The sequence below is a fragment of the Haliotis rufescens genome, unplaced genomic scaffold (genome assembly GCF_023055435.1).
Source record: "Haliotis rufescens isolate VD_foot unplaced genomic scaffold, xgHalRufe1.0.p SCAF_10, whole genome shotgun sequence".
In the NCBI taxonomy this organism is placed as follows: domain Eukaryota; kingdom Metazoa; phylum Mollusca; class Gastropoda; order Lepetellida; family Haliotidae; genus Haliotis; species Haliotis rufescens.
The window spans coordinates 27,898,624-27,911,029 of record NW_025963780.1 but is presented as its reverse complement, the minus strand read 5'-3'; the positions used below and the strand labels follow the sequence as shown (position 1 = coordinate 27,911,029).

At 40.9% G+C, this 12,406-nt stretch overlaps 1 protein-coding gene across 1 annotated transcript; it reads left to right on the top strand.

The window, feature by feature from the left end:
• Positions 1 to 10,890: 10,890 nt before the first annotated feature.
• LOC124135089 (neuronal acetylcholine receptor subunit beta-3-like) lies at positions 10,891 to 12,033 on the top strand. The gene has a single exon (XM_046500290.2). It carries the CDS (start codon positions 10,891 to 10,893, stop codon positions 12,031 to 12,033), a length of 1,143 nt encoding a protein of 380 aa, XP_046356246.2.
• The last annotated feature ends 373 nt before the right edge of the window (positions 12,034 to 12,406 follow it).

Here is a 12,406-nt window from a genome sequence, read left to right as displayed (position 1 = left end):
ACCAATCATCTGATGATCTGAGTAGTACATGGGAGTCTGGAATGCTACAGCACTGGCAGGATCAGTAAACAACAAGTCCAGTGTAACTCCAAGAAAGTGAGCTGGAGAAAGAATGAGTTGAGTCATTTTCCGCACATTAAACAAATCTTCAAGTTTCAGTTTTTCACTCAGATCACGGTTGAAATCCCCAGTAACTAGGAGATGTTCACATTCATGCTGCTTGGAGAGATCATGAAGCTTCTGCATGATTTGTTTGTTTGTTTGTTTGTTGTTTAACGCCGCACTCAGCAATATTCCAGCTATATGACGGCGGTCTGTAAAATAATCGACTCTGGACCAGACAATCCAGTGATTAACATCATGAGCATCGATCCACGAAATTTGGATCGATGACATGTATCAACCAAGTCAGCGGGCTTGACCACCCGATCCTGTTAGTCGCCTTTTACGGCAAGAATGAGTTGCTGAAGACCTATTCTATCCCGGAATCTTCACGGGTCGCTCCTGCATGAAGATAGTAAGTGAATGCGACAACCATGTCCATGACACGTTTGGAGGAACAGACGCACAAGCAATGCAGAACTTACCAACAAGAAAGGAAATGAATTCAATATTGCGAGATGACATTATGCGCCAAATTTGGAAAAAAAATGTTGTACGGTTTTCCAGATATGCTCCGGAAACGTGGACTAGCGCCATTTTCAGTCTAAGTCAAAGTCGTTGCCATGGAAACTCAAAAATATTTTTTTTTAAAATTCCAAACTATCAAAAGGCACTAGTTCACCACTAGACCTATATATGTGCCATGTTTGGTGAAGAATTATTGTACGGTTTTCAAGATCTCCGGAGGAAACGAGGAATATCGCCATTTTTAGTCTAAGTCAAATTCGTTGCCATGGAAACACGAAAAATACAATTTTTTAAAATCACAAAATATCAAAAGGCACCAGTTCACCACTAGACCTAGCTATGTGCCATAGATTTTGTGTTCTGCTCCGGAAACAAAATGTGACGGACGGACGGAACCCATTCCTATATCTCCCTTCCACTTCGTGGCGGGGGATAATAACATATGAGTTTGTAATAGTCTATTTGCGGGCAGTCGAACAGAATGAAGATTGCGAGACTTTTTGTGGTTTGTTAATTCTGGTGACCTTTACAATTCTTCTTTTTCTGCCATCCAATTAAGATGGAGATTGTGTGTCCAGTGTATTTTGCCCGATTTGAAATGCCATTATTTTAGATATTAATTGTCAGTGTAAGAGAACAACCAGTCTAGTTCATCCGCCGAAACATGTTCAAACATGTTAAGAAAATTGTTTTTCTATTTTACACTGGAATACGTTCTTCAAGTACAGAAGTAAGTCAAAACTGTGTGAATTTAAATGGCATTTTGGCGAAATTCCAGATCGAGAAAAGTTTAGTGAGTGAGTGAGTTGGGTTTAACGCCGCTTTTAACAGTATTACAGTTATATCACGGCGTGTCAGCTTAATGTGGGAGGAAAGCCCGAAGTGATGCAGGTCTCAGACGTTTACCACTTCGGTGAAACCCACGAGCACGGGTATGGTGCTGACAAACCTAGAAACATAATCGGGGCGAACCGGGATTCGAACCCACAATCATAGGTTTCTGGCGTGCCTAAGGGACGCAACTCTGCACAGCGAATCGCGGCGCCTTAGACGACTGGGCCACCCGTGCCCCCGAGAAAAGTTTAATGAACATAGACCCTGAAATAATATGAACGTTTAAACAAGTTGGATCAAAGACTTGCTCGTGTTCAAATAACACAGAAGCGCTTCCTGAAAACCACTATGATCAGCCTCGTGACACATTGTAGACAGACATGTATATTTATTATTATGTCTAAAACATGCAGATGCAAATGTTGAAATGAACTAAATCTATTTGCGCATTCACATGAACACATCTGATAACTTTCAAAACAATTCCAAAGTGTTTTGTTCATTTCCCAAAATATACAGTTCCCAAAATATACAGATCATGTCGGAAAAAAAGAACTTTGTCATTCCTTGTCGCAGTTCATTTGACCCCCATCGGGATTTCAGGTAAGGACATAGGGACACCCAACAATCTATGCTTGTAAGAGGCTACTATAAGGATCGCTTGGTCAGGTGAGATGAATTGGTTGAGTTAAATGAATGTCAGGATATCCCAATCTTTGGAGAGATGCTCACGATGTCAATCACTGGACTATTTGGTTCAGACTCGATTATTTACAGACTGTCGTCATAGCTGGAATGATGAGTGCTGCTTCGAAAATCTGTAGCAATAAAAAAAATTCTTTTTTCCAAAATGTGGGAAATTTGTTGTCATGATCAATGATACGTCATAGGGCCGCAGACCCATGAAGATCCAGGTTAGAATTGGCAGGCCATGCTTATCGCAAGAGGCGACTAACGAAATCGGGTAGTCATGCTCGCTGACTTGGTTGATGCACGTCATCGTATCCAAATTGCGTAGATCGATGCTCATGGTGTCAGTCATTGAATTGGCTGATCCAGACTCGGTTATTTACAGACCGTCGTCATATAGCTGGAATATTGCTGAGTGGCGTTAAGCAAACAAACAAATAATCAGAGCTGCACCAGCATCCCTGTCTCATGTCACTGTAACGCCGATACATGCTTCACGTACCAGTACCAAAGACGACTAGATGTTGAGTAAATTCAAAACGTTAACGCTTGTAAATGACCGTCTCGTATATCTGCCGAAACAGGTTCCACAGGACATGAGGCAAAATAATGGTGAGTGAGTATTATTTTACGCCGCTTTTAGCAATTTTCCAGCAATAACACGGCGGGGGATACCGGAAAATGGGCTTCACACATTGTACCCATGTGGGGAATCGAACCCGGGTCTTTGGCGTGACGAGACAACGCTTTAACCATCTGGCTATCCCAGAGCCCCTCAATATGATGAAGAAATTTATACGAATTGATCACTAAAAATAGCAATGACAACTGGCGATCGCGAGAAGGGTAAGTATGTCCTTCTCTACCGGTAGAACCCGCCACTCATACAAGTTTCCTATAAAAGTAGGTATTTGTTTGTTGCCTAATCCCGCAACGTAAGCAACTTTTTAGTATAGTCATATGTAAACTATTGCAGAAATGTACTGTCACAAATAGTGTGTGTGTCATAGTCATCCGATGGTGTTGATGATGATCACGTTTCACGCTACATAAACGACGAAACAGATGTTACCACGTATCAGCTCGTCCCAATCATCTTCCATGTATGCTGTTAGCTCACTTGAATTGCACCCAACAGCAAATAGCACTGCTATGAAGGACCCTGCACTGGCGACAGACAAACGTATGATGTTTGACAAAGCTCCAATGTCTTCCAAGTACTGGAATGGAACCATACTCTCTTTACACTCGTGTGTACGCTTGTGAAATGTATCATGTGTCGAGTGAGTGAGTGAGTGCTGTGTAGGTTTATGTGGGAGGAGGGTCCAAAATGTTGCAAATATCAGACGTTTAGCGCCTGACCACTCGATCCCGTTAGTCGTCTCTAAGGACAAGCATATTCGCCTTTTACGGCAAGCATGGGTTGCTGAAGACCTATTCTAGACAGGCGACTAACGGGATCAAGTGGTCAGGCTCGCTGACTTGGTTGATGCATGTCATCGTGTCTCAGTTGCGTGGATCGATGGTCATGATGTCAATCACTGGACTGTCTGGTCCAGACAGCCGTCATATTGGTGGCGAAACAATAAACAAACAAACAAACTACAATGCCAAAATTATTTTGAATATGCCCGTATACATCCTTAGACCAACATAACTGATCTTGTCCTTTTGGATAACTCCAATGAAATAATTTAACATGGGAAATATGCAGACCTCATTTTTGAAAGGTCACACTTGCATCCAAAGTACCAAGTTGCAAGGGCTTTGAGCTGGTGGTGAACCTAACCAGCTTGACTGTGCCAGGATTACCCAAACTCACTTTGCTGCATTTAAAAAAAAATCATCTGTATATATTCTATTGTTAATGAACTGGATTGACGATGTTGATATTGGGTGAGACCACCATTTGTGTTGATACAGGCAAGGCAGCGACGGTGCATTGAGGATACGAGATGATTGAAAATAGCCGAAGGCATGTTCTCAAGACTGGTCCACCTGGGCTGGCGTTGCTGGCTGGTTCTTGTCCTGTTTAGATGTTGTTCCATCTCATGGTCAGACATGTTCTGTGAGGGAAAGGTCTGGAGAAACAGCAACCATGGCAGCACAACAATGTTATGGTGCCTCAAAAAGTTACAACACGTGGGCGTGCATTACCCTGCTGCAACGTGACGTTACGTCGTTGCATTTGCACGAAGTGTAGAACTTAATCTCCAACGATGCCATCCCGGTAGCGTGCGCCATTCAAATTGTCATGTACGATAATGACTTGCGTTCTCAGTTTGGTTTTCATGCCACCACTACACTTCCACCCCAGAATTGACGACGCTGAGTAACGCAAGCGTTCACGTTGAAGCATGTATACCCTTGTACGACCATCAGAGCTGTCCAGATGAAACCTGGAGTCATTTATGAAGAGCATATTTTCCCAGTCTTGTCTTCTGAGTCTAATATGCTAATATGGTGCTAATACACCAAGATAGGGATGCCTGAAGGTGACGTGGAAGCAAAATGAGGAGTATCGTAAGACGTTGAGGCCGTATTTTTTGCTCCCTCAAACGGGTGCTTACGCTTCTATCACTTATTAGCTAAAACCCAGGACTTCTTCGAGCTGTTAATGTGGCAGATTGGTATTGATTCCGAAGATGCACCAACTGCGTCTTGTTGACGTAACGTCACACATCATTTAATTGCCGGCTTCGCCATGCTTGTCGTTTTGACACAGCGATCCAACCATGGTACCACCCAGAATATGTGGAGGGCGTCATGGAAAATGATGAATACAAAATTCTTTGGAATAGGCCTGTTTACAGCCTCAGACGTATCCAGGCTAACAAACCTGATCCTGTCCTTTTGTTAAATCCAATGAAATCATTTATATCATTGAATTTTCTGTCCCTTTTGACACTAATGTGATTGAGAAGATTAGGACCAAGTTGTTCGACTCCCCATTGTTCTCGGTGCCTCAGGTTTGGTACCTCCCAATCTGTTGACTGACATTGGGAGAGTACCATGGCTACCAGGAATACAGACCTTCTGACAATCTGGATAATGCAGAAGGCTGCAGTGTTGGGGAGACTCCAAAAAGTTTTGTGTGGGTTCTACTGGGAAGCACTTCCTGGGGGAAGTCTGGAGTATGTGAAGGGGCAAGGTCCCTGAGATGATGAGCCTAACCAGCCTGACTGCTACTTTGTTTATTTATTTTAATCTGTAAAATATAATCATAATAAATCCAGAATAAAAACGTACATAAAAGTGAAGCATGTATTGTAAGTAAAAATAGTCATGGAGACTCTCCTAATGTAGAACTAACCTGCCAGTTATGTTTACCGTGCATCAATAAAGATAATAAAAAGGGTGAACATCTATGGTCATGTGTACGTAATCTCATGTCACAGGACTTTTTACTACCTTCACTGCTCCGGCATGTGCAAGTCCTTTATTTCCACCTCCTTTTCGAAAGGCAAATCATATGTTCCAGGGACGATCTTATCAAGGGTATTATCAGAATCTACCTCATCCCGTAAGTCATCTGTATCAGATGCTCGGTAAATTTGTGGCGTAACTTCTGAAATTTACATTTTTCCGTTTCCTTTTGAGAGATCTTGATCCCGATAGTAACCGTTTCCTGACTGTCAAGTATTAAGTGTATATATATTGCTGAAACAGCCAACGAAGAGGGTAAACGCAAAGTCTTAGATGACATTGGGGAAGGGAACCCACATTAATCGCCAACGCTTGCTGTGATCCAGTTAGATGAGAACCGCTTGTCGAGGGTAGTGGGAGATACAATGGTAACAGGTTTTTAACTGCATGTATGTGTGCAAGGTCGTGGCTGTCTCGGTGTAATCGAGCCGTTTGTTTGCAACTGTTTATTTAACCCATTGCTGGTAATGAAAGACTGGTAGTTCGGCTGTACCAATGTTCTTTTGTGTGTTGAACCTCAGGGCGTGTCACATTTTCCAGGATCCCTGGGACAAACAATATTGGCAAAATAATCCAAGTCTCCACAAACACATGGTATCATCTGTATTCACTGGTAATTAGTGATTCATAAACACAAAATTATCATATGGGCGGGATCATACTTAAGTTTAGACTTTGGCGATTTCTTATGCTTATATATTTTTATCCATTTTCTTCAAAACATTTGACCAGGTAACACAAGGTACCTTATCGAACATGTAATTACCACTTTAATTAAAATTCATTCCTATCAACAAACGCAGGTTGGAATTCAGGAAAGATTTACACAGGGTGTATGTATAACATCTTTCAAACAATTCTAAATTAAGGACAACATTTAGTGAAATAGAAGACTTGTTATCATAAATTACCAAATGAAACTGAAACAAAACTAGTAAATTAGTTTTAATCATCAAAAGAAACGTATTTAGCGACATCTGTTGAAATTAACCATGAACAGGAAAAAAGGCAATGCACAATTTAGAACATGAAGTCCAGAGATTAATAACTGAAAGTGATAAATGTTTAGCTTTGCTAGTGTGTCCAGTATGTACCGTGCCTCAGCAGACAGGTTACGAAGCAAGAAGACAACACCGATCTATGATGTGGTTCAACATTAACCTGAAGATTCTCTAAGAATGAGCCTGCTGGTACATTGTGATTACCAATGGAACTGGAATATAACTGAACAGCCGCGTTTAAGGCTAGGGAGAAGCCGGGTATTCTGATACGAGAAATCTACATGATTTGACCTGTCAATTTGAAGTTTTCACGAAATCAACACAAGCGTGTGAAAGAAAATTATTGTGACAGTAGTGGCCCTGAAACAGTGGTTTGTGTAAGATTTTCCTAACTGTACATCAAGTTTGATAAGTTGCTATGATCAAGTGAGCTTTGACTTCAGTGATGTCGGGACAATGTTTTCTGCTTTCGAAGGGAGCTAGGAGTGTTTACTGATGGACTTTTAAATCCTCTCCTGCCAAATCCTTACGGTGGTGGAAGACGGAGATTACAATGAATATCGATCACAAAAAGGTTTGTAAACAATATGTTGTCATGAATCAAGTTTCTTCAAACATGTTTTATCATATTGTTTTCACTGTCATTGTCGGTTGTTTCAATGAGGAAAAAGGCTGTTCAAATCTGGTCGCATTTGAATGTCCTTTACAGTTTCATAAACATTTCATTTGTATGGAAAAGATATGCCTTCGTTAATCTTGTAATGTCATCAATGTAGCAGTCAGGGTTTGCGGCCTAGGACGCCAGAAATATCCGGTATCAAACTACCTCTATTAGACGCTAGGCCGTCTATTAATTTCGCCAGAGCCCTTGACTCGGCTTGTATCGGAGACCTGGCTTGCATTTGAGACCAAGCGTGTAGTAGAGGAAATATAGGTAGTTTTACTTTTCATATGGGGTGATCGATCGGCAGCCTTTTTTGATCGATGAATCGATATGTAGGCTATCGATGTATTCATACTTTTGTGTGTAAAACGGCTTAATATATTTGAAGGAAAAGGAAAACACTTTTCAACCAATCAGAATCAAGAATTCATCAATTTCATGGTAGAATTCATTACAAATGTAAAAACTTCAAGCGTAAATTCCCTACCTAACGCACAGGGGCGCTTCACCACCCCCTGACTTAAATTGTCGTTCCGTCTTTGCCAAATCTTAAAAAATATAAACAAAAGTAACAAAAAATACATTTGGATATGGTTATATACAAAATTAACTTCATCAAAAATATATTTCAAATCTACAAGACGGTTGTTGGATGTGAAAGAATAAACAGAGGTCAAGCAACAAAATTGCGCTTTGCGAAACGAAAAGTCTCGACAGACAAATTAGATGAGAAATTTACAGTTTCTTACGAATCATTTTCAACAAAATAACAAACGGTAAGAATCGGTATTAACTACATACATGACAATCTGTCATTATGACTTGTCAACGTTGAACGAACGGACATCAACGGTTTGTGTACGAGCTGTCCGGTGAAGGGCTACATGCTTTGTCAGTCACAAGATGAACTTGACACAAGCCTAGTCGGTCGGCTGATCATTGCGGCTTCGCTTAGCAATAGGTTTGTCGTTGCTTGCAAAACCAAATGCACTTGGTGGGATACGGATATTTATTACCCACATGGTGAAGATACAAGTGGTAAGATACTTAATCCGTACGTAACACGTATGTCGTACAAGGTTAACCTCGTCTTATTCATTTTGATTGGATAACTGTGACCTCTGTGACATAGGGACTACATTTTTTCATTCATAAAAAAAATCACGAGACGTTATTCATTTTGCAACGACAAGGCAGAACTAAGCAATCTCATGAAAGCGAGAGATATTAACAAACACTTTATTAAACCAAACAAGATAGTCACACGCATCAAATTCGGTTTGCATTCTATAATAGTTATACCAGCTTGACTATTGATTTTTCCATCACAAGGGATAAATATTTCAAATCATCATCCATTAAGGATATTTTTAATGGTATTAATCCTCGTTTAATTATTGATTTTTTAAAGGAAATAGAGTTGTTCGAGAAATTTTTATTGATATGGCTTATAAGATATGAATGTTTTAAAATTGGTGGATTAAATAAGCAACTGAGGTTATTAGTGGCAGTATCCTTGTAGGGGGTTTAGGTACTGTAAAATTATTGTCCCCCTGAGAGGATACGTAAGTTCCACATCATTCAAAGAAAATTTAAGCCTACCACGATTTTAATCGTAGTATACTTGTTACTTTTAATTGATGGCTAAACGTGCATACAATCGCCAGCAGCTGAAGGGATGGTATACGACTTAAATCCTACTAGGGTCCATGCAGGAAGCAAAAGTCCCCATGGTCCCTAGTGTGGTGATCTGCCGTCAGTGATTGGCGATCAATAGCCCGTTTTTATCATATATTGTGTATCGTTACATATTTTTATGGTTCCATGCTAGTTATATATTCATATCTGTGATAGTCTAGTTTGTTTTACTGCCCTTTGTTGACAGGTTTTTATAGTGTCAAAATGTCACTATTATTGATGTACAAATCGGTCTCGTCACTATATGGCTGAAATATTGCTGATGTGACGTTAAATCTTAACTCACTCACTCACTCAGACACTATATTAGTTATGCATGGAGCTTCAACAGACATATAATCGAGGTATATCCATTTAGAATGTACGGTCTTCTATCGAGGGTCTCCATGAGCGTGACACACCCAACCACTTTCAATTTGATTTAACGTAAATAGGTACATGTAAGCGTGGTGCCATGAAGTCAGTTTAGACTTATCTGGACAGATATCTAGACTTACTTGGGATGATTTGGCTGTGCCATCAGTGTCCCCTTTGAAGCGTATTTTGTGGCACTGTTTCGGGAGTAATTTGTTGACGACTCCCCGACCAAGGCCCCGTTACACAAAGCGAATGTAGCGCTAAGGCGACCTTAACTCCTATACTTTAACATAGAATTACGACAGTCGTAGCGCTACGATCGTGGAACGGGGCCCTGATCACTAAAAGTAAACATTTCCGATACAAACCATTCGAAAACTCAGTAGAAGTGTGCATGTCTTCAGATTATGTGGCCAAAAACATCCCATTTCCCCTTTTTGTCTTGGAGAAAACGGTATGGATTTTATGATTTACCAACTGTCTCTTCTTCATGTTTCACCCTGTCCTTACACGACTTTTACAAAAAGCAGCCATCTGAACTATTGATAGCATAAGCGTCTGATTATGCCAGCTAATGTTTGAAATGTTTCTTGAGTGGATGTCTCCGCGCTCACTATCCCTGCTGTTAACGACGGCCTGTAAATATTTTGAGTTTGTACCAGGTAAATCCATGATAGATAATTTACGTTCACGATATCGAAAGTGGTCTGACTGCCATGTCGCTTTTATTACGGAGTAGGTTATTGGGGATCTTTTATAAACTCGGAATCCCCAGGCGCTGTTTGCATCCTCCCTGTCCGTGTATAAATTTCTCCATAGAATCATGTGTTCGAGTCAATGTTTTAAGCCTGTGGTTATGTGGAGACTTGCTAATATATTGGAACAAGGATGGGCGTTTTCCATTTTAGTAGCGTTATGAAGTATATTTATCATCGAGCATACTTGTTTCGATCAAAATTATGTCAATGAATTGAGTTGAGTCTGAAATTTAAATCGAATCATCAAACCCCAATGGTGACAAGACAATCATTTTATCTCATTATATTCGCTCAAGATCAATCCTTTTACATCATTGATGGCGTGGCATCTGTCGATTGTTCAAGACGTGCACAATATACTGTTAACGTAAATGTTTGCAGTGATGATGTACCTTTATGTCTGTTTTACTGTGTACATATAAAACGTTTCTAACACAGCAACCAATGTTGTGTTTTCCTCACATTCTACAGATAGCTCTCTTGCCTAGCAGCGACAGTGTTGATTTCGCTTTTGCATGGACACTGTTAGCGGTGGCTCTCTCATCAAATCACAGAACCCAACGAGCCAACCCATGAAGTTGCCATTAGGACAAGCAAAGGTTGCTGGGGATCGGTTATCGGTGGCTTACTTACCACGGCAGTTGTGGGACACAGAGTGTACCTATAGCTCATACGATGTACATGAACAAGAAGACAACCTAAACAAACAGAGCTTCAGCGAGTATCAACACAAACAAGTGATTAAGAACAGAAACGGAGGATCTTGGCCAGACAGCTATTTCTGATTATATGAGAGTGACACCACGAGTGTTGGAATCAAAATCAAAACGCAATGGATGTTTTTAGAGAAATAAAAAGTCTGGAGTTGGTTGTATGTTGTGTGTGTTTGCTGAGTTCTTGCTGTGGGGAGACTGACCCTGTTCGGCGACAGCATCAACAACTGAAACAGCTTCTACTGTCCAATTACTCTAAGACCGTGTCTCCTTACGGAGACACCACTCGTATCAACGCTACAGCATCCTTCACTCTCTCGGCCATACTAGCTGTAGAAGAGACCAGTCAAATATTTCGTATGAGCGGAGTTCTCGACCTGGCTTGGTCGGATTCGTGGTTGACCTGGAACGACAGTAATGATGTTATGATGCTAACGTTTACGCAAGAGGAAATATGGACCCCCAACCTCATTATACCCAACGGTGTTGGAAATAAATTAGCATCCATCTTATCCACCAGTATGACTATTGATGTTACGTCCTCTGGTAAAGTGCTGATGTTACTAATTGGTGAGTTTGAGACAATTTGTGATATTGATGTGAAATGGTATCCCTACGATGAACAAGTGTGTCACATGTCAGTTTTATGTTTGAATGAAGCAAACTTGGATCCGGGTGATCATGACTCCGGGACAATCTTCTCTCAGTATTTTACTGGCAGTAGTGAGTGGGAGCTGGTCAATACGACTACCAACTTGAAAAACATACACACAGAATTATACACTGTTTCATATGTTGACTTTGAGTTCCGACTCCGGCGACACAGCATCTTCTACACCCTCAGCGTCATCTTTCCAATGTGTCTTCTCTCCTTCCTCAACGCCTGTGTATTCCTGCTGCCCGCGGCCTCAGGGGAGAAGGTCTCCTTCCTTGTCTCCATCTTCGTGTCCGAAGCAGTGTTCCTCAACTACGTCAATGACGCTATCCCCAAGTCCGGCAATGCCTCTCGTCTCATCATCTATCTGGTTCTGCTTCTGTCACAGAGCGCCCTGGCTCTGCTCGCCACTCTCCTGGTCATGAACACTCACCATCGCAAGGGGCCGCTGCTTTATTTATTGCGTAAGATCAAGGTCAGCCCAGCAACTGCAGGGACAGAGGCGACTGGTTTCCAGGAAGATGAACTCGTAGACAAACTGGACAATATCTTCTTCGTTGTATTTGTGGCGATAGCTATTGCCTCCCTGCTTTTGTGTTATGTTTGACTTTGACATTGTCGATTTGGATCTTCTTTGTAGTTATTTTGAAATACATTCAGTATACTACTCAAGCCGAATATATATTTATAGGTTTTTGGTCTTGCACCTACAAGTTGTGTCCTGTTTTGAAAAACAAAAGTAACAAAATCGTAAACTGTTTTGTGTACCTCTGAACTGAGAAGGACGTTTATTCCGAGTTTGAGTTTGTATCGGTATCATATTACCCGGCAATGGGTATCCTTTTGTAACTGGAATATTACTGAGTGTGGCGTTAGTAAATATTAGCAAACAAACTGAACAGTCTCGGAACTCTTCAATAAAAAACATAGGTGCATTTCATTAAGATAAAACTACCTTGTAGTCAAGGACCAACCTGTAG